Source organism: Emys orbicularis, chromosome 13, assembly GCF_028017835.1.
Source record: "Emys orbicularis isolate rEmyOrb1 chromosome 13, rEmyOrb1.hap1, whole genome shotgun sequence".
Taxonomy (NCBI): Eukaryota; Metazoa; Chordata; order Testudines; family Emydidae; genus Emys; species Emys orbicularis.
This window is the reverse complement of record NC_088695.1, coordinates 1,077,620-1,098,809: the sequence shown is the minus strand read 5'-3', so window position 1 is coordinate 1,098,809 and position 21,190 is coordinate 1,077,620. Positions and strand designations below refer to the sequence as shown.

The window sequence follows — 21,190 nt, the reverse complement described above, 5'->3', positions numbered from 1 at the left end:
GGCACGGAGCCCGCCCACGGCGGGGACTGACGTCCACACGCTGGACCGGAAGTTCTTGGGGATTTTGCCCGCGTACAAAAAACCTCATTAGACCGGAAGTAACCTTGTCAAACCGGAAATGGTCCCCCACGGACAGGAAGTGGAGCGCCTAGGGCCCCTCCACGATAAGTTACGGGGTCAGAGGTCAATCAAGACATAAGGGGTTAAAGGGCATGGGTCCCCTGCTGGCTTCTCCCCCCCCCCACCCTGTCACCCCGCCCCGTCACAGGCAGCGCAGGCCAATGGGCAGGTGGCCCCTCTAAGTCCAGCCCTGCCCCACCCCAGAGCCAGCCGCATCTCGGCACCAGGCCAGGAGACCCCGGTAACCAGCCCCCTTCCCATCAGCCCTCACGGGGGGGGGGGAAGGAGAGAGAAGGGAGGAGACACACTCAGACCCTCCATTTCTTCCACAATTGTTTATTGATGAGACATCCCCCCCCCCCCCCCCCCCCCCGTTCTTTACGGGACAGCCCAGGCCCAAGTCCTCCCCCTTCCCCCCGTGCTGCTGGGGGCTGCCGGCTCCTGTCCACGTGGCAGGCCTGAGCTCTGCAGTCCCACCACTTCTCCTTTCAGTTCCCCATCCAGCAGCCTGTCCCATCCCCCTGGATTTCTGTCTCCATCGCAGCCCGGGGGGACGCTGGTGAGTAGCTGGAGCCAAAATCCACCAAGCACCTTTCCTTAGAAAACTACCAAAGTACAAATAGAAAAGTTGATTAAAATCCATGTTTTATACCGAGGCTTTTCAGTTCCCCCCGGGACAATGGGCGGGACCCCCTAAGCCAGGATTCAGGCTTCATGAACCCAAGCGAAGTCAGACCAAACTCCAGGCTTTAGGACATGGGGGGGGAGGGGGGGAGACTGGGATGTGCCAAGGATTCTGGAACTGGCCTGCGGGTCGGGAGCCAGGGGCACCAGCAGAGCTGGGGAGGAGCCCAGGGCTGGGCTAGCAGGGGCTGCACCTCAGGGGCCCCAGAAGGCCTGGTGGGGGCCGTTGCTCAGGGCGCTGCGAATATCGTCACTGGGGGTCAGAGACTCTAGTCTAGCGGATTCATCATCGCAACAGCCCCCCGGGGAATGAGACGGGGGGACCCCAACCCAGCTGGGAGCAGCATCCCAGGAGAAGGACTTACCAGACACCCCAGGAGCCACCCGGCTGAGTCCAAGTGTCACAGTGCCTGCAAATCAAACAGGTGAGTTATGACCCACTGCAGAAGAAAAAACCCAGGAGTCCTGGCTCCCAGCCCCCCTTCCCCCGCTGTAACCACTAGACCCCACTCCCCTCCCACAGCCACAGTGAGTACTGGCTCCCAGACAACCCCCCCCCCACACACACAGGTCTCTGGAGCAGGCTGGGTCGTAATTAGTGACTCTGATCCAATCTGGAGGCCTCAGAGTCAGATCCCCCCAGCCAGGCCCTGGGGTGGGGGGGACCCCTGTTAGCTCAGGACAGACAGGTTCTGGCCACCCCATGTTACCAGTCTCCCCACTCCCCCCCCGATCCCCAAGGGAGCAGGGTCAGTCTAAGTTGTGTTATTTCATGTGAATCCCAACCTTGAGGTGGGAGCTCCTGTCGAGGAACAAATCGTCACCCCCTGCTCCCCGGATCAGGGCCCCCCAGCTCAACCCCTCTACTCCCAGAAGCACAGGACCCTAGGAGTCCCGCCAACACTGCCTGCCAGGGAGAGCCCCCACCCCATCTCTGGTTTCCCACTCCTTACCCTGCCACCGCACTGCTCTGGCCATGGGCTCTCCATCCAGAGACCCCGGGGGTCTCACCACGCTGGGCTCATGTCAGAGATAGACATGGGGCGAGAATCCAGCCCTGGGGGAACAGAGCAGAGAGGGTTAGCGTCCTGAGAGGGGGCTGCGGGTCGGGAGTGAGGGGCACCAGCAGGGCCGTTGCTCAGGGCGCTGCGAATATCGTCACTGGAGGTCAGAGACTCTAGTCTAGCGGATTCATCATCGCAACAGCCCCACAGGACATGCCAGGGGGAGGGGAGTGAGGGGCAGGGACTTACCCAGACACCCCGGGGTCCTCAGCGTCAGTGCTGCACATCACCACCACCTGCAAATCACCAACAGAGCATTTACCCCCTGCCGGGGAGAGAACCCAGGAGTCCTGGCTCCCAGCCCCCCTGCTCTAACCCACCAGCACCCCCCACCCTCTGCTCTAACCCACCAGCCCCCCCCCCCCCCCAAAGGGTATGGAGCAGGTCAGACCTGCCTGATTTCTCATTAGACACTCCAGTCTGGTCTGAGCTCCAGAGACACCCCCCTATCCTCCCAGGCCAACCCCACCCCCTCCCAAGGCAGAACTCCACCTGCTGTATCTCACTGTTGACTCATCCCCTATTTGTGCCCCCTCTGACCCCAGACCCTTTCCGGCAGGATGGCCCCCTGGCCCGGCTCCGCGTTCGGCATTTCTCCTTCCCAAGGGATGGACTTTGCACGTCTCTTTACGGACTTTCGTCTGGTTGAATTCAGACCCATTCTCCAATCGCTCGAGATCCTGGCCTCCCTAGGGCTGGCAACCCCCCAGCTCAGTTCATCACCCTCCCGCTCATCCGCCAAATCGTTAATGAAAATACTGATTAGTACAGCCCAGGGCTGAGCTAGCAGGGGCTGCGGGTCGGGAGTGAGGGACACCGTTGCTCAGGGCGCTGCGAATATCGTCACTGGGGGTCGGAGACTCTAGTCTAGCAGATTCATCATCGCAACGGCCCCAGAAGGAGGCAGGGGAGGGGGGACCCAGCCCAGCCAGGAGCGAGGGGCCGGGACTTACCCACATGCCCCAAAGTCCTCAGCTCCAGCGCCGCACATCACCACCGCCTGCAAATCACCAACAGAGCATTTACCCCCTGCCGGGGAGAGAACCCAGGAGTCCTGGCTCCCAGCCCCCCCTGCTCTAACCCACCAGCCCCCACTCCCCTCCCAGAGCCGGGGAGAGAACCCAGGCGTCCGGGCTCCCAGCCCCCCAGCTCTAACCCACCAGCCCCCACTCCCCTCCCAGAGCCAGGGAGAGAACCCAGGAGTCCTGGCTCCCAGCCCCCCCTGCTCTGACCCACCAGCCCCCCTCCCCTCCCAGAGCCGGGGAGAGAACCCAGGCGTCCGGGCTCCCAGCCGTGGGGAGCAGGTGGCCGCGAACCCTTGTTCCCATTGGAGGCTCTGATCGGATCTCGCCCCCCCCATAGACCCTCACCTGAGCGTCCCGCCCCACACGGGGTCCGGCCCCCCAGAACAGGGGCTGCATGTCGGGAGTGAGGTGAAACCCCCCCCCGGGAGGGAACCCAGGCGTCCGAGCTCCCCCCCCCCAATGGCATGGCTCGGCCCGGCCCGGCCAGGCTCGGCTCGGCGCGCAGAGAGACACGTGCGCTCGCTGCGGGGCTATTTATAGCGGGTCCTGCCCGGCCCGGGCTGCCCCGCGCGCTGCCTGATCACCGCCCCTCCCCCCGGCGGCCCTACAATAAACACCGGCTTCGGGGGGGGGTGTGTCCCGGGGGGGCAGCTCGTGTCCGGTGGTTCCGCGCGACCCGCCCATAACAAGCGCGCCGGGCCGGGCCGGGCCGGGCGGGGCTGCCAGGACCCCTCTGCCCACATCCAACATGGCGGCCGCAGCCCAGCTGGGGGCGGTGCCCGTAACAAAGATGGCGGCACCACAGGGGGCGGGGCTGTTTCTAAGGGCGGGAATGAGGAGCAGGCAGCAGGGGGCTTCCTGCCCTCCCCCTCTCCCCCCCAGCCAGTCCCTGCCCTCCCCAGGGGAAAGGGGGCACACCCAGAATTGCAACTTGGGTGGGGGGCAGCTGCCAGGCCTGACCCGCTGCTCCCCTCGCCCCACAGATCCTGGGAGAACGGGCCGAGGGCAGCCCCCAGGCCCCCCTGTCAGGACATGGCAGATTTTCTCGGTGTTTTGCAGCAACATGGTGCACGTGCCTCAGTTTCCCCATGCACTGCATGTGTAACAATGTGGGGGGAGGGGGGGTTGTTGGTGCCAGGACCCCAGACAGCGGCCGGGAGGTGGGGGACCCAGTTACGGGTGACTGGGGGGCCCCCTCATGCAGCTCGGGTCCAGCCGGGGGGAACAAAGGAGAGGAGGGCGGGGGCAGCGGCCTGGGACTGAGGACAAAGGGCGGGGGAGGGGCTGTCGGGGGAGGGGACATGGGGGCTCGGCTGGAAGGAGGGGGGCGGCTGGGCAGGGGACAAGGAGCCCCCGGAGCCCCCCTGGCCCGGGCTGGGCCCAGACGCTCACGAGCCCTCCTGTGACACTGGCGCAGAGTCCCTGCAGTCTGGAGATCAGGGGGGGCATCGCTCCCTCAGGGGGTCCCCGAGGGGGTCAGGGCGAGGGGACTCCCTGCGGGGTCCCCGGCAGAGCCAGGCGGCTGCAGGGTCAGCGGGGCGGTCGCGGGAGGCAGCAGGGCCAAAGGGCCTGGCCCCTGAGCCCCAGCGGCCCCCTGGGAAGGGCCGTCACGGACGGAGGCGAGAGAGCCCGGGGGTGGGGCTGGGAGTCCACGACAAAGTCCAGGTTGTGGGTGTCCCTGGCAGTGCCGGAGACACTGGGTGACGGGGTAACAATGAGGCAGTGGGGTAACAGGGTTGGGATTTCCTCTGCGCAGGAACCGGGGGCACCCCCCATATTAGAGAGCGTAGCCCAGCCCTGGGCTCCCCCCAGCAATGCCGGTGCCCCCCACTCCCGACCCGCAGCTCCCCTTCCCCCCCACAGTCCCTGTCTTGGCCCTCAAACTCCCCCTCAGCCCTGGCACTGCCCCTCCCTCTGACGGTTCTTTGTTCCATAGAAACCAGACATACGAAAATCCCCCCGACGGGCCCATCTCACCCACCCCCTGTGCGATCCCAAGGCAGGATCCTGCCCTCACCCCGGGGCTCGGCCCCGCCTGATCCGGCATGTTCCCAGCCCTGCCCCCCTGGGAGACGCTTTCACAGCCCGACAAACCCATCCCAGCTGGGGAATCCTTCCCGACCAGCTCGGTCACGTCTCCCGAACCCCCTGCACTCCATGGCCACGTCGGTGTTTTCCGCCAGGAGTTACAAGTGGCTGGGCAGGAAATCAAAGGCTGGTCCCTCTCAGCTGGGACTCAGTTCCCAGACCCCTAGAGCAGGGATCTCAGCTGGTTTACCACTGTGGGCCACATGCGTCCTGCCCTTAGGACGGAAGAATCCCATTCACTGTTACAGACTAGGGACCGAGTGGCTGGGTAGCAGTTCTGCAGAAAAGGACCTAGGGGTCACAGTGGACGAGAAGCTGGATATGAGTCGACAGTGTGCCCTTGTTGCCAAGAAGGCTAACGGCATTTTGGGCTGTATAAGTAGGGGCATTGCCAGCAGATCGAGGGACGTGATCGTTCCCCTCTGTTCGGCATTGGTGAGGTCTCATCTGGAGTACTGTGTCCAGTTTTGGGCCCCACACTACAAGGAGGATGTGGACAAATTGGAAAGAGTCCAGCGGAGGGTAACAAAAATGATTAGGGGTCTGGAGCACATGACTTATGAGGAGAGGCTGAGGGAACTGGGATTGTTTAGTCTGCAGAAGAGAAGAATGAGGGGGGATTTGAAGCTGCTTTCAACTACCTGCAAGGGGGTTCCCGAGAGGACGGAGCTCGAGGGCTCAGACCTGCAGAGAGGCGAGGTCTCCCCAGATCCTGGCGCCCACGGTGGGGGGAGCATGTCCCCACATGCTGACCCCGGCTGGGTGTGAGTCACCTTCACTGGACTGCAGAGCCCCTGAAACCACCCAGCTGCAGCGAGAGCTGGCGCAGGCGGCTAGAAAACACGGGCCCGGTATCTGCTCAGTGCAGGAGCGTTAGCCACGCGGCTAGCTGGAGAGCCAATGTCTTCCTGCGATCGGTTCGCAAGGCTGCTCCCCAGGACACGCAGTGGGTGCCGTGCGCTAGCCGGGGTAGATGTGCCGTGCTTCAGACCACACAGGCCACAATCAGGGCCACGGTTTGATCCCCAGCTCTGCACAATATGTTTTGATAGAACCGGGCAACCTGAAGAAAAGGGTTTTTTGGGGGGGAGGTGACAGCATCTCAGGAACCCAAACGACCCCAAACTTGGCTCACTGGCTGTACCCTGCAGCCCCATGAGGCACAGCACGTTTCGAGGCACTCCGAGTAGCCGCGTGGACGTCAGAGCACGTGGAAGCGTCGACCGTGACGCCGGACGCTGTTCTGGAACTTGGCTCGGGCGGAGCCAGCGCGCCGCTGCCTTGTCCTTTGTCACAACTCCCGGCGGGATCCAGCAAACGAGGTTTCTGGGGCTCGGCCAGGCGCTGCAGGGGCTAGCGATGGGCTCAGAGGGGCGGGTGCTCGGAGGTTAGCGATTCAGGGCCAGGATGCGATGGTGTCTAACGCTGCGGGGGAGGGGAGCCTCGTCAGTGGTGATTATCGCACCAAACCGCGGTTGTGCTGCTCCACACGAGGAGCCTACACACGTGAAGGGAACGGGGTTGAGAAATGAAGGCTCTCGGCGGTACGTGACCCCCGCTCTGCCCCGAACCGGTAACACAACACAGAGCACCCAGAACCGAACTCTTCCGCCAGGCCCCAAGGCGAAACGCCCGGCTCCCGTTCACGCCGGAGCCGGGCTGGAGCGGGGAACGAAGGGCCGGGCCGGACAAGGGAGCCCGCGGGGGTGTTGCAAGCGGAGGGGACGGGCGGGCGAAGGGACGGGCCGCGCGAGGGAGCCCACGGGGGTGTTGCGAGCGGAGGGGACGGGCGGGCGAAGGGACGGGCCGCGCGAGGGAGCCCACGGGGGTGTTGCAAGCGGAGGGGACGGGCGGGCGAAGGGACGGTCCGCGCGAGGGAGCCCGCGGGGGTGTTGCGAGCGGAGGGGACGGGCGGGCGAAGGGACGGGCCGCGCGAGGGAGCCCGCGGGGGTGTTGCGAGCGGAGGGGACGGGCGGGCGAAGGGACGGGCCGCGCGAGGGAGCCCATGGGGGTGTTGCGAGCGGAGGGGCCGTGTGGATGTTAGGAATCATTAAAAAGGGGATAGAGAATAAGAGGGAGAATATATTATTGCCCTTATATAAATCGATGGTACGCCCACATCTCGAATACTGCGTACAGATGTGGTCTCCTCATCTCAAAAAAGATATACTGGCACTAGAAAAAGTTCAGAAAAGGGCAACTAAAATGATTAGGGGTTTGGAACGGGTCCCCTATGAGGAGAGATTAAAGAGGCTAGGACTCTTCAGCTTGGAAAAGAGGAGACTAGGCGGGGATATGATAGAGGTATATAAAATCATGAGTGATGTGGAGAAAGTGGATAAGGGAAAGTTATTTACTTATTCCCATAATACAAGAACTAGGGGTCACCAAATGAAATTAATGGGCAGCAGGTTTAAAACAAAGAAAAGGAAGTTCTTCTTCACGCAGCGCACAGTCAACTTGTGGAACTCCTTGCCTGAGGAGGTTGTGAAGGCTAGGACTATAACAGCCTTTAAAAGAGAACTGGATAAATTCATGGTGGTTAAGTCCATTAATGGCTATTAGCCAGGATGGGTAAGGAATGGTGTCCCTAGCCTCTGTTCGTCAGAGGATGGAGATGGATGGCAGGAGAGAGATCACTTGATCATTGCCTGTTAGGTTCACTCCCTCTGGGGCACCTGGCATTGGCCACTGTGGGTAGACAGGATACTGGGCTGGATGGACCTTTGGTCTGACCCAGTATGGCCGTTCTTATGTGGGCGAAGGGACGGGCCGTGAGAGGGAGCCCGTGGGGTTGTTGCGAGCAGAGGGGACGTGTGGGCGAAGGGATGGTCCGTGCGAGGCACAACCCCCTACACGGCGGGGTGGGGAGGCCCAGCTTCCAGCCATGGCGTGGCTCACCCCCAGGGCCAGGTGGTGTGATGAGAACACAGCGTGTCCACGTCTGGAAAGCACCAGTCGCCTGCTACTACCGGAGAAAAGACCTCGGAGCATGGGAACCAGCGGGGCTCTGTAGGGACAATTCAGATGTCACTGAAGGAATTGGAGGGAGGGGTGTCGTGGGGTGTGGGGAAGTCGGGGCCCTGTACCCCCCACTTCCTGCGATTCCCCGGGACTCTCAGCCAGCCAGTAACACAGAAGGTTTATTAGACGACAGGAACACAGTCAAAGCAGAGCTTGTAGGTACAGAGAACAGGACCCCTCAGTCAGGTCCAGCTTGGGGGGTGGGGAGCCCGGACCCCGGTGCTGGGCCTCCCTCTGTTTCCTCAGCCAGCCCCAAACTGAAACTCTCCAGCCCCTACTCTGGGCTTTGTCTCTTTCCCGGGCCAAGAGGTCACCTGATCTCTTTGTTCTCCAACACCTTCAGCTGGCACCTTGCTGGGGAGGGGCCCAGGCCATCAGGAGACAGGGTGTCGGCCATTCTCTGTGCAGACACCATCACGCCCGCCCTCTAGGGCTCCGCAACAATCACACCCCCTGATCCCATCACCTAGAGACTTACAAAATGCATAGGGGAAACCGAGGCACCCACACAGTGTTCAGAGAGAACATTAAGAACATCCCCACTTCGTCACACGGGGTCAGAATGAAGCAAAGATGCTGAACATCGTGTTCCCGACCCGACCGGTGATTCCCTCGTCTCGTGTCCCAGGTGGATCCTGCTGACGGGAACGGCCGCCGGGCGACCGGAGCAGCGGAGATTGGGTTTGTCCTGCAGCGCTGTGTCGATACGGCTTTGGGACCAAGGCCCTCTCCCGCGCTGGCCAGTGACACCGGGGAGCTGTGTCCGGGTGGGAGCGAGAAATCGGCTCCAGTCAACTTGTCTTCTCCCCTCCCGCTTTAAGGGGGAGAAAATAGCCCCGAAGCCTTTTCTGGCTTTTGAAATTCAGGCCCTGTCTGGGCTGGAAGCTTCAGCCAAATAAAACATTTTAAAAATCCACCTTTGCCTCCCATCCCCTCCCCTGCCCCCACTATCTCCCTGCCCCTGGGGGGTCCATAGGGCAGAGCATCTCCTAGCCACTGCTGCCCTTCTCCCCCCTGCCCCTGGGTGCCTCAGTCCCCCTCCCTGGGTAGCTGTGGGGCTGGATCTGGTCTATTTCTCCCCCCACCCCACCTGGGGAGATTGCCCCGGCTGCCACCAAACCTCCCGGCAGGTGCTGCTACAGGGTGAGAGAACTCGGTTCTCGGGGGGCCGTGCCCCGGGGGGCTCTGGCAGCCCAGCTAGGGACTGGGCTGGTTTTCCCACGGGCGGCAGAAGCGCCAGCCACGGCGGTACCAAGCACCGTTCCAGACAGAGCCGGCCGGGTTTACAGCCGGGGCAGCGGGGCAATACAGTAAGAGGCGGCAGGAAGGAATATTTCAGGGCTGGGGCCGTGGTGCATCCGGGTTGTCTGATTGTGGAAGCAGGCGGTTTTTACGTGCGGTGAAAGTCGGGGGGACGCCGGGCACAGCAGGCCCCTGAACAGGGCCGTCGCCCGGGAAGGTTGAGAGCCACCGGGCTGGTTTACTCCCGTGGTGCCTCTGGGGTTCGGGGCAGGAGGCTGCTCCATTGGGGGACTCAGAGGCGGCTCCTCGCTTGGGGGACAAGGCTCTGCTCCGTGGGGTCGAGGGAGATCCGGGCTGGGGCTGAGGGAAAACTGCTTGGGGAGGGAGCAGCCCAGCCCCCCAAGCAACCCAGGGAGAGGGAGCCCCCCCCGCAATGGGGCCTCCTGGAACCCCAAATCCACTGAGCCCTGACCACTGAGCAGGAGGGGAACCCTTACAACCTTTCACACGCCAGGGGGGCCTCCCCTGGCTCTGAGAGGGGATGGGGGGGTCCCCGTGGTTAGAGCAGGGGGGGCTGGGAGTCAGGATGCCTGGGTTCTGGACTGGGGGTTCCCCCTGGTTAGAGCCGGGGGGGGGGCTGGGAGCCTGGTGGGACAAAGCAGGGGATTTTCTTGCGTTTTGTGGGAGTATTGTGTGTGCCTCAGTTTCCCTGTGTAACGACGTGGGGGGGGGTTGTTGCTGCAGGGGACCAGGTGTGACCTCACCTGGCAGCCGGGACCCAGACAGCGGCCTGGAGATCGGGGCCCCAGCGACAGGTGACCGGGAGGCCCCCCCAGCACGGGAACAGCCGGTTCTGGACAATCGGCTGAGGGGAGACCCCCGAGACCCCCCTGGGCTGGGCCTGGACACTCAATACCCCTCCTGAGACGCTGCAGGCTAGGGATCGTGGGGGGATCAGGACATGGGAACACCCCGCGGGGCCCACGGCAGAGCCAGGCGGCGGGAGGCTCAGAGGGGCGGTCCCAGGGGGCGGCGGGGCCTAGCCCTGGAAAGCGAGCGGACCCCCGAGAAGGGCGATCACACTGAGGGCGTTCCTCCCGGGGGCCAGGAGTCCGGGACAACAGCCCCCCACTCCCAAACAAAGCAGCAGCAGGCTCGGACAAGTCTTTTAATCCATCGTCAGGGCAACGTTCCCAAAGCTGCCCGCGAACGGTGCCCCCCAGCGCCTGCTGGCCCGGCCCAGCAGGGCACCGCGCGGCCCGGACGCTCCATGCACACAACGAAAAAGGAGGAAACGCACAAAACCGCAAGACGCTGGTAAAACCGGCTCCAACCTTGGTATAAAAGAAAGGACGCGGGGGGGGAGGGGGGGGAAGGCTTTTTTTTTTTCCAGGCTTTTCTCATTTTTTCCTATAAAAACAAAAACTTGCCTCAAGTGGCAGGGACTGGGGGGAGGGGCCCGCGCCAGCCCGGCCGGGAGCAAAGGACGCGCTAGTGTTGAAATTCTTACAGGACGGGGAGAGAAAGGGGCGGGGCGGCGCTGGCGACAGGCGCGGGATCCCTCCTCCGCGGGTGCCGCAAGCCAGCCCAGGGATCAGGGCTCGTCGGTGGTGGATCCCGCACCTGGAGAAGTGGGTTCAGGGACTGTTGGTGGGAGAGCGGGATCCTTCCATCGGCGCTAACAAAGGTCAGGGATCATTGGTGGCAGCTGTGGGATGCTTCCCACAGCTGGTGGGTGAAGTGGGATCCGCCTCCCACAGCAGGGCAGGACAGGGTGAACCCTGCTGTCCTGTTGCCCCCCACTGCTCGAGTCCACTCTTCCAATGGTTCTCCCGCCCCCGTCCCGCCCCCCCCAAAATCTGGCAGGGCTGCGGTCCCAGGGCAGGGGCAGGGCCTGGGCCGTCTTCTCCATCCTCCTCGTCGGCTCTCGGGGTCGCGTGGAAATGGAACGGGGTGTGGGGGGAGGGGTTAAAACCACCAAAAGAAGGATGACGACACGGGACGAGGAGTGTCGAGGACGCCCCTTATCGGGTCTGTTCGACTGCGGGAGGGAGAGGAGAGGGAGGTTAACGGCTGCGGCCCCGGGGAGCCCCCCCCCTCGGGTCCGGCCCCCCCACGCCCCGTCCTGCTCCTACCTCAGCTCTGCCAGGGGCAGGGCCCCACAGGGGAATCCCAGGAAGAGCCCCTCGGTCTTTGCATCCCCAGCCCTAGATCCCTTCCTGGGCTTCCCCCATTGGTCTCCTCCCCAGGGATCTGCCCCCCAGCCCCCCGGGCACTCACTGTAGGAGGAGATGTCGATCTCGTCGGGCAGCTCGCTGATGTTCACCTCGAAGCGATCCTGCACGTCGTTCAGGATCTTGGCGTCGTTCTCATCCGACACAAAGGTGATGGCCAGGCCCTTGGTGCCGAACCGCCCAGCGCGCGCCACCTACGGGGATGGTGGTGGTGGTGGTGGTGGTGGGGTCAGAGCTTTGCGATGTCGGGGGGGTCATCGCGCCACCCAGCCCCCACGCCCCTCCCAGAGCTAGGGAGAGAACCCAGGAGTCCTGGCTCCCAGCTACTCCTGGGGGAATCCTGCACCAGCGCAGAATTCACGTCCCCCGCAGATTTCTTTGCTTCCCCGCAGAAAAGTGACACTCTGCCGGGGGAGCAAAGGGAAGCCACAAGAGCGGTCATGCGACCCCCCAGCGGTGTGTTTTGGGTGCCCGGGGCAGCCAGCAGAGGTAAATCACCGTGGGACAGGGGCGGAACTTGGCAACACCTGGCTGGTGGCTCTTACCCCGCGCTGGGATCAGCTGCTAGTCCCAGCTGGGCTGGGGGGATGGGACTTCCTCTTCCCCCACCCCCAGATTTCTCCCCCAGCTGCAGGAAGATCTGCAAACCACCCCCCCACCACCACCACCTTCACCTGGACCCCCTGCAGAGTCCTGTTACCATTGCACCCAGAATCCCCCAACTAGCCCGTGTGCACCCAGATCCCCCTGCACCCAGATCCCCCACTGAGCTGCCCGCACTCACACGGCCCCCCACAGAATCTCACCCCACACCTGGATCCCCCCACACTTGGATCCTGCCTGCCCACACCTGGTACACCTGGCGGGGGACGGGACGACCCTGGGGTGTTTCTGGGGCAGGTTTGGTCCTTGTGCTGTGTCGGGGTGGGTGCAGCCTCACCACGGAGTCTGTGTGCCCCGAGGGGCTGCAGGGGGATCTCCCACCCCACCCCCCGGTGCAGCTAGGGGCCTGTGCTCCCCATGGCCAGGCTGGAGCCTCCACATTTATTTGACAAAAGATTTCCAGAATTTTGCAAAACTTTAAAATATTATGTGAATTTTTTGGCGCAGAAAGTCCTCAGGAGTACGCCCAGCCCCCCCCGCTCTCACCACTAGCCCCCACTCCCCTCCCAGTGCCAGGGAGAGAAGCCAGGAGTCCGGGCTCCCAGCCCCCCTGCTCTAACCCACCAGTCCCCACTCCCCTCCCGGAGCTGGGGAGAGAACCCAGGAGTCCTGGCTCCCAGCCCCCCCCCCCACACACACACTCTAACTACTAGCCCCCACTCCCCTCCCAGAACTGGGGCAGAACCCAGGCACCCCAGAGGATGGGACCCAGGTGTCCGGCTCACCCGGTGCAGGTAGGTGTCCGAGTCCTCGGGCATGTCGTAGTTGAAGGCGATGTTGACCCGCTCGATGTCCATCCCCCGCCCAAAGAGGTTGGTGGCCACCAGGATCCGGCGCTGGAAATCCTTGAACTGCTGGTAGCGGGACAGCCTGGGGGGGGAGAGGGGGGCGGGTCTGGGGTCACTGCCTGGCCTGACCTGGCAGCCCCTCCTCCAGCACAGAGCCCCCTGGTGGCCTTGTCCCCCTATTGGCAAAGCACCCCCACTGTGACACTAACCCCATATTCCTCGTTTACATAGAATTGTGATCTTGCACATGAAGCAGGCCACGCGCGGTATCGGGGGCCGGTTATGAGCAGCTGGAAGTCACTGTTCTAATGAGCGTCATGGGAACGTGCTGCACGGCTGGCACAGGAAGTGCCCAGATGCCAGCTCTCCGGGGACATGCCACGGCAGGGGGTACCCAGTGCCCGGCTGGAGGTTCAGAGTCACAATCCAAAACCTGCTTCGTTTGCAAGCAAGAAAGGTATTCACATGTTTCTCTTTGCCGGTGAGTTTGCACGAAGCGTGCAGTAAATCTGCTCAGGTTTGCACCGTCTGGCGAACCACTGACGAAGCAGTGAACCAATTAATAACCGTGCGCCGCTCGGCGTACTCCTGGGGTGCAGTGCTGGGGGGTTCGGCTGGTGAGTGGCTTTGGGTAGGGGGCTCCACTCGCATTGTGCTGAGTGATCACGTGGCCTGGGGGGGCAGCTGCTGGCCACTAGCCAGGCACTGTGAGAGACGGCCCAGGCTGGGGAGTTTGGGGGATCCCGGCACCCCCTCACCTCTCCTCCTGGGGCATGCCCCGGTGGATGGCGATGGCCGGGAAGTTCTGCTCCACCAGCAGCTGGGCCAGCGCGATGCAGCGCTGCACCGACTTGACGAAGATCACCACCTGGGGGGAGGGAGGGAGGGAGGGGGTGAGAGAGAGACAGCACCGCCCGGACGCCTGGGTCCCTGCCCCTCCCCAGACGCCTGGGTCCGCGGGCGCTACCTGGTTGAACTCCAGCACGTCGAGCAGGTCGAAGAGCTTGCGGTTCTTCTCGTTGTCCTTCAGCTTGACATAGTATTGCTGCAGGCCGTGCAGCGTCAGCTTCGTCTCGTCGTCCACGAAGATCTCCATGGGCTGGGGGGGCAGAGCAGGGTGAACCCCGCCGCCCGCGCTGGGGGAGAGACTCCGCCCCCAGATACCCCAACATTCCTCCCAGGGCCCCCCGGATAATATCCAGCCATCCGCCCTGCTCCCACAGCCAACGCTGACAGCCCGGACACCTGGGTCCCAGCCCGACCCCCCAGGGCTGCAAGCTGTGGGGCCCTTTGGGTCCTGCCCGGACACCTGGGTCCCAGCCCGACCCCCCAGGGCTGCGAGCTGTGGGGCCCTTCAGGTACCACCCGAACGCCTGGGTCCCATCCTCTCAGTCCCCAGGGCTGAGTGCCCTAGGAAGCCCCATTCACCCTAGATTGCTTCGCCCAGGTTGGGGTGCCACCACCTCCACAGACAGTGGGTGGGGGACCTGTGGGGAAAGCACCCCACTACTTTCCACGACCCCCCCAGCCAGTGCCACAGGCCTGATGGCCCCTTCGGGGGATCATGGGGGAGCAGCCCCCCAAGACATAATCCCTCCACCCACAGCCAGCCAACAGGGAGGGCGAGGTCAGAGGGCACAGACGCCAATCTGCCAGCACCCAGAGCATGCTGGGAAATGGAAGGCAAGGAAGGGGCTAGCGCCAGCTAGGTTGCCTGCCTTCTCTGGTGCCAGGTGAGATTTCCCAGCATGCACTGGGCTTCCAGCCACAAGGTGAGAGTTCTAGGCCTCTCCCCTTGACAGCTCCCAGCGTGCACCGGGAAATTTCCCAGCATGCACCTGTCTTCCAGGGCAAACCCGAGCCTGGGAAAACACCCTCCCCTTGGCGTAGCTCCCAGCATGCCCCGGGTGAAGCCCCCCTTGTCCATCTAGGGGAGGAGGGGTTCCGATTAACCCCTTGCCTCCCACACCCCACTGCCCCCCGTTTCGCTCTTGATGGGAGGGGGGGGAAAGATTTACTGTGAGCCCCAAACCCCCCCCAGTCCGGTTCCGAAAAAGGATAAGCCGGATCCTGGCGCCGCCGAGTCTCCGCGAGCCGCCGCCGGGCCGTCTCCGCTCTCTGCGCTGCTCTTCGCCGCAGGGGGGCGCCGCCGGTCTCCAGAGCGCCGGGGGGCTGGGAGGGGGGTGGGGGTCTCTGGCATTGTGCGTGGTAGGCGGAGCACTCACTTGCCTGGGTGTATGGGGCCAGCTGATCCGGAGGCCGTGGTGCCGGGCAGGAAGGGGGGCAGGGGGGAGGGCGGGAAGAGGGGGCGCCCTGCGTTCCGCGCCGGGGGGTGCCGAGCTAGCGTAACCCGAGTGATCTTCCGGAAGCTCTGGGGGCCTGAGCTAGGGGCCGGTCCGGGCGCCGCGGGGCGCCGGGGGGGCTAAGAAGGTAGAAGGGGGTAATTACGTCTTGCATGAATTTGCGGCAGACGGGGCGGATTTCCTTGCTCAGGGTGGCGCTAAACATCATGACCTGCTTTTCGTGCGGGGTCATGCGGAAGATCTCCTGGACGTCCCGGCGCATATCTGGGGGGAAAAGGGGGCGGGGTCAGCTACGGGGGGGCTGGGACGCCCCCCCCAGAAACCTGCCCCTCACCACCAGCTGGGCAGGGTCAGGAACGGGGTGAGCCCCGGGCACCCAATTGCCCCCAGGATAACCTGCCCCCCTTATGCTATAGGCCCCCCCATGTCCCTGTCCTGCCCCCCCCCGCTCACCGAGCTGCTCCAGCATCTTGTCGCACTCGTCCAGGATGAAGTGCTTGATGTGCTTGAGGTTGAGGCTCTTGTTGCGCGCCAGGGCCAGGATCCGGCCCGGCGTCCCCACCACGATGTGGGGGCAGTTCTTCTTCAGCACCTCCTCGTCCTTCTTGATGGACAGGCCCCCGAAAAACACCGCCACCTGGGGGGGGGGGCAGGGTGAGACCCCCACTGGTGGCCCCCCAGCGCACTGAGCCCCACAGCCTGACTGCTCCCCAGCGCCCCAGCCTGGCTCCCTCCCCCAAGCCCCTCACTGGCTGCCCCCCAGTGCCCCAGCCTGGCTCCCTCCCCTGAGCCCCCTCACTGGCTGCCCCCCAGAACCCCAGCCTGGCTCCCTCCCCCGAGCCCCCCCACTGGCTGCCCCCCAGAACCCCAGCCTGGCTCCCTCCCCCGAGCCCCCCAGCCTGGCTGCCCCCCAGAACCCCAGCCTGGCTGCCCCCCAGAACCCCGCCCCTCACCTTGACGCTGGGCATGTACTTGGAGAAGCGCTCGTATTCCTTGCTGATCTGGAACGCCAGCTCCCGCGTGTGGCACATCACCAGCACCGACACCTGGGGGATGGGGGCGTTAGTGCAGGGACCCCCCAGCCCTGCCCTGGCCCCCCCCCCCCCCTCACAGCCCCCCAGCCAACTTCCAACCGGCCCTTCCACCACCACCCCCATTCAATGGTCCCTCCCAACCCCCCTTCCCCCCAGTCAGTCACCAACTGTCCCCCCCAACCGGGCTCTCCCAACCCCCCAGGCCGTTCCCAGTGGCCCCGCCCCCTCACCTGCCCCGTGACGGGCTCCAGCTGCTGCAGCGTGGCCAGCACGAAGACGGCCGTCTTGCCCATGCCCGACTTGGCCTGGCACAGCACGTCCATGCCCAGGATGGCCTGCGGGATGCACTCGTGCTGCACTGCGGGGGAGCGGGGCGGGGTCAGCCGGGGCGTGGGGCCCCCCCTGCTCTGACCACCGGGCCCCCCTCCCCTCCCCGCCCCCCCTGGCTCCCAGCCCCCCTGCTCTGACCACCGGGCCCCACTCCCCTCCCAGCCCCCTGCTCTGACCACTACCCTCCCCTCCCCTCCCCGAGCCAGGAGAGAACCCAGGAGTCCTGGCTCCCAACCCCCCGCTCTCACCCACCAGCCCCCCCTCCCCTCCCAGAGCCAGGAGAGAACCCAGGAGTCCTGGCTCCCAACCCCCCGCTCTCACCCACCAGCCCCCCTCCCCTCCCCTCCCAGAGCCAGGAGAGAACCCAGGAGTCCTGGCTCCCAACCCCCCGCTCTCACCCACCAGCCCCCCCTCCCCTCCCAGAGCCGGGAGAGAACCCAGGAGTTCTGGCTCCCAACCCCCCGCTCTCACCCACCAGCCCCCCCTCCCCTCCCAGAGCCAGGAGAGAACCCAGGAGTTCTGGCTCCCAACCCCCCGCTCTCACCCACCAGCCCCCCTCCCCTCCCCTCCCAGAGCCAGGAGAGAACCCAGGAGTCCTGGCTCCCAACCCCCCGCTCTCACCCACCAGCCCCTCCTCCCCTCCCAGAGCCGGGAGAGAACCCAGGAGTTCTGGCTCCCAACCCCCCGCTCTCACCCACCAGCCCCCCTCCCCTCCCCTCCCAGAGCCAGGAGAGAACCCAGGAGTTCTGGCTCCCAACCCCCCGCTCTCACCCACCAGCCCCCCCTCCCCTCCCAGAGCCAGGAGAGAACCCAGGAGTCCTGGCCCCCAGCCCCTCCCCTCCCAGAGCCGGGAAGAGAACCCAGGAGTCCTGGCCCCCAGCCCCTCCCCTCCCAGAGCCGGGAAGAGAACCCAGGAGTCCTGGCTCCCAGTCCCCCCTCCCCCCGCACCGGGGGTGGGACCCAGGCGTCCGGCTGACCTTCCGAGGGGTGCTCGAAGCCGCAGTCGACGATGGCGCGGAGGAGTTCGGGTTTCAGCAGAAAGTCCCGGAAGCCGGAGCTGTGGATGGAGACGTAGGAGCCCTTGACGTCCTTCTTGGGGGGCACGTCCACCCCGTCGCCGGCCGCCTGGTTCTCCACCTCGTCATCCTCGTAATCCAGCAGCTCGTTATCCACGTCGTTCTCCGCCATGACAGCGCCGGGAGGGGTCTGCTGAGACTGGGGGGGGCCGCAGGGTCAGCCAGCGCCGGCCCCCTGCCCCGCCCTCGGAGCCAGCCAGCCCTCGCCCCCGATGCCCCATTCCTCGCCCCCAGAGCCAGCCAGCCCCTGCCCTGGGACCGGCACCCCCCCATACCCCATTCCTCGCCCCCCCATACCTCATTCCCCGCCCCCAGAGCCAGCCAGTCCCTGCCCTGGGACCGGCGCCCCCCGTACCCCATTCCCCACCCCCCTGTACTCCATTCCCCGCCCCCACAGCCAGCCAGCCCTCGCCCCCTGTACCCCATTCTCCACTCCCAGAGCCAGCTAGTCCCTGCCCTGGGACCGACACCCCCCCCATGCCCCATGCCCTGCCCCTGCGACCGGCGCCCCCCGTACCCCATTCCCTACCCCCAGAGCCAGCCAGCCCTTGCCCCCCAAACCCCATTCCCCGCCCTCCAAGCCAGCCAGTCACTGCCCTGGGACCGGCGCCCTCCGTACCCCATTCCCCACCCCCCTGTACCCCATTCCCCACCCCCAGAGCCAGCCAGCCCTCGCCCCCTGTACCCCATTCCCCACCCCCAGAGCCAGCCAGCCCTCGGCCCCTGTACCCCATTCCTCGCCCCCAGAGCCAGCCAGTCCCTGCCCTGGGACCGGCGCCCCCCGTACCCCATTCCCCACCCCCCTGTACTCCATTCCCCGCCCCCACAGCCAGCCAGCCCTCGCCCTGGGGCTGGACCAGAATCCAGTTAGGAGAATCCTTTATCCAGCTCCTAAGGTCTCCCTGTCCCTTTCAAAAGCCCCCCCAAGTATGGGGTTCAAATTCGGTCATTCGCAAATCCCCCACTGGCGCTAAGACCCCAAATCCCCCCCTTCGTCCTGCACCCCTTGGCCCTGCAGACGTGGGGAGCACACAAGATCCCCCCCAACTCCTAACCCCGGGGAGCCGTGCAATCAGGGGGTGCCACTCGACTCCCAGCCACCCTGTGACTGTAACTTGGGGGGCGTCACTGCACCCCCACATCCACTTGAGCCCACTGTGCCCTGGGGAGTCGCATGTGTACCCCGGTGCAAGCTGGCTACACAGAAGTGTTTTGGGGTGTCATCCTCCCACCCCCCTCCCAGCACCTGTGGAGCTGTTTTCACACCCCACATTTCTCCCCCCATTTACGGCTCTGTAGAATCCAGCCCCCCCAGATCCCACACACACGTGAGCTCCGGGGGCGCCAGCGTTCACCTCCAATGCAAGCTGTGGGTACGGGGCAGGCGGGATCCGAACCCCGCAGCAGATAATGGGGTGCAGCCACACCCCAGAAGCCCCACGTTGAGGGGAGGTCCCTGTGCCACAAGCAATCGCTGGGGTGCAGCCGTAGCCCCCCCAAACCCCACCGCTGTCCAGCAAACTGGACCCCAATCGCCCCCTAGCTACAGCCTGCGATGCTGGGGGGCCCCCAGACCCCCTATTATCTCCATACGCACAGCGAAAGCCAGGACTCCTGGGTTCTCTGGCCAGCTTGGGGGGGGATTAGAACTTGGGGGTGTGCTCCTACCCTGCCCCCGACACACAGGTGTGTCAAACATTGCGGTGCTCATGTCTCCCCAAAAGCCTCCCCCTGCGCAGTACAAAGCAAACACCAGCCGGGGCAGGTGCACCCCCTAACTCCACTCCACCCCCCCCCCCAATGCCAAGGACTGGGGGGAGCTGCCCCAGCGCCCCACACCCCTCCCTGGGGAGTGGGGCCAGGAAAGACGGAGGCGCCCCCCAGCCACCATCGCCAGCCCGCACCCCACAGCTACCCGCTTCCCAGGCTGCCGGGGAGGGGGGGCGCAGCCCCCAAGTCTCCACACGCAGCTTGCAATGGGGGGGGGGCTACTTCCACACCCCCCACACACTGAGGGGCCCTGCCCCCCCTTTGGGCACGGACCCCAGTTAACTGCACCCCCAACCCCTTGTCCCCCCCACTACAGCCCCCCCCGTACTGGGGAGATCCCCCACGCATTACACCCCCTCCCCCTGCATTGCAACCCTCCCGCCCCCCCTTATACACCCCCCACCCATGCACTGCACCCCTCCCCCACGTGCTGGAGGGGGCCGCACCCCCCCATTCCCCGCGGCCCGCCATAGGCTCCCCCTGTAGCCGGGGGGGGAGCGTCTTAGGCGCCATATTTTTTATTTGTTTATTTCGCGGCCCCCCCAATATCCCGCTGGGGGGCGGCGGGGGCGTCCCCCCTCCCCACCCGGCCGGGCCCCCGGGGGCTGGGGGGCAGGACGGGGCCGATGTTCGCGGATGACGGAGCGGGGCGAGGGGGCGGACAAGGGAGCAGGGCCGGCGCCATCTTGGATTCCTGGCCATATAGACGCACAATGGGGAATCCATCCATCCCGCCCCCCCGGCCCCTTCCAGGCCGACGACCGGGGGTCGGGCGCGGGAAATGGCCCCCGAGACCGGGCCCATCGGAGAGAGAATCGCCCGGAGAAGGGGTATCGGCCCCGCCGGGGGGCGGATGGCCCAAGATGGCGGCGATGCGCGACCGATTCTCGCCGAGGCGCTTACCTCCTGCGGGGGGGAGGGGCGCCCAAGTCTCCTCCGAGCGGCGGCCGCGGCCAGAAGTGAGCGGCGCCTTCACTTCCGGGATGCGGGGCGCGAAGCGCGAGCCGGCCAGGACCCCGCGCCAGCGCCGGATGGGGCTGCCTAACGCAGCGCCTGATTGGAAAAAACACACACACATACAAAAATGGGGGAATTTGTAGCTTTTTTTCTCCCGACGGGGACGGACCCGAGCGCACCGGATTCGCAGCTGCTTCGCGGGTTCATGTTTTTGATCAGGCGACTGAGGACGGCACCTCTCCCCGCAGCAAGACGGGGCGGGGGATTGTTTTTCCCACGGGGTCCTTCAGGCATTGGTGGCCATGAGGGGAGGGGCTGGGAGTAGTTTGGTTCAGGCTTCACTTTGCCTCTGAGGCCTTGTCCTAGGCTGATGTCACTGGCGCCATGGCACGGGGCAGGGCAGCGCTCCATGATGCCACGCTCCCCTCTCACCACCCTCGTGTGATGCCACGTCCCATCTGCCCACACCCCAGTGATGCCACGTCCCCTCTGGCCACATCCCCTTGAGGCCACGCTCCCCTCTGGCCACCCCCGTGTGATGCCATGCTCCCTCTGACCACCCTCCTGTGATGCCATGTCCCCTCTCACCACCCTCCTGTGATGCCACGTCCCCTCTGGCCACACCCCCTTGAGGCCACGCTCCCCTCTGGCCACCCCCGTGTGATGGCACGCCCCCTCTCACCACCCTCCTGTGATACCACATCCCCTCTGGCCACGCCCCCTTTGAGGCCACACTCCCCTCTGGCCACACCCCTGTGATGCCACGTCCCCTCTGGCCACACCCCCTT

The 21,190-nt window shown here is 65.0% G+C and overlaps 1 protein-coding gene and 1 long non-coding RNA gene across 2 annotated transcripts; both read right to left on the bottom strand.

The window, feature by feature from the left end:
• Positions 1 to 486: 486 nt before the first annotated feature.
• On the bottom strand, positions 487 to 3,340 carry LOC135887890 (uncharacterized). Its single transcript, XR_010561829.1, has 6 exons — positions 3,239 to 3,340; positions 2,822 to 2,868; positions 2,058 to 2,104; positions 1,758 to 1,861; positions 1,170 to 1,214; positions 487 to 725 (listed from the first exon to the last, which is right to left on the bottom strand). It is a non-coding gene; the product is annotated as an uncharacterized LOC135887890 (long non-coding RNA).
• Positions 3,341 to 10,401: 7,061 nt separating this feature from the next.
• On the bottom strand, positions 10,402 to 20,401 carry DDX39B (DExD-box helicase 39B). Its single transcript, XM_065415671.1, has 11 exons — positions 20,349 to 20,401; positions 17,577 to 17,814; positions 16,500 to 16,627; positions 16,189 to 16,281; positions 15,689 to 15,872; positions 15,381 to 15,499; positions 13,900 to 14,031; positions 13,691 to 13,800; positions 12,870 to 13,014; positions 11,528 to 11,675; positions 10,402 to 11,288 (listed from the first exon to the last, which is right to left on the bottom strand). The coding sequence occupies exons 2-11, from the start codon at positions 17,785 to 17,787 to the stop codon at positions 11,272 to 11,274; spliced, it is 1,287 nt and encodes a 428-aa protein (XP_065271743.1). The 5' UTR covers positions 17,788 to 17,814; positions 20,349 to 20,401; the 3' UTR covers positions 10,402 to 11,271.
• Positions 20,402 to 21,190: the final 789 nt, after the last annotated feature.

What these genes read in the sequence shown, in the direction of transcription:
- DDX39B (XM_065415671.1), bottom strand. Translation starts at nt 17,787, where the DNA reads ATGGCGGAGAACGACGTGGATAACGAGCTGCTGGATTACGAGGATGAC. An exon ending in ACGTGCTGGAGTTCAACCAG is followed by an intron (nt 13,801 to 13,899) that starts GTAGCGCCCGCG and finishes CCCTCCCCCCAG; the next exon opens with GTGGTGATCTTCGTCAAGTC. An exon ending in GGCATGCCCCAGGAGGAGAG is followed by an intron (nt 13,015 to 13,690) that starts GTGAGGGGGTGC and finishes CTCCCCCCCCAG; the next exon opens with GCTGTCCCGCTACCAGCAGT.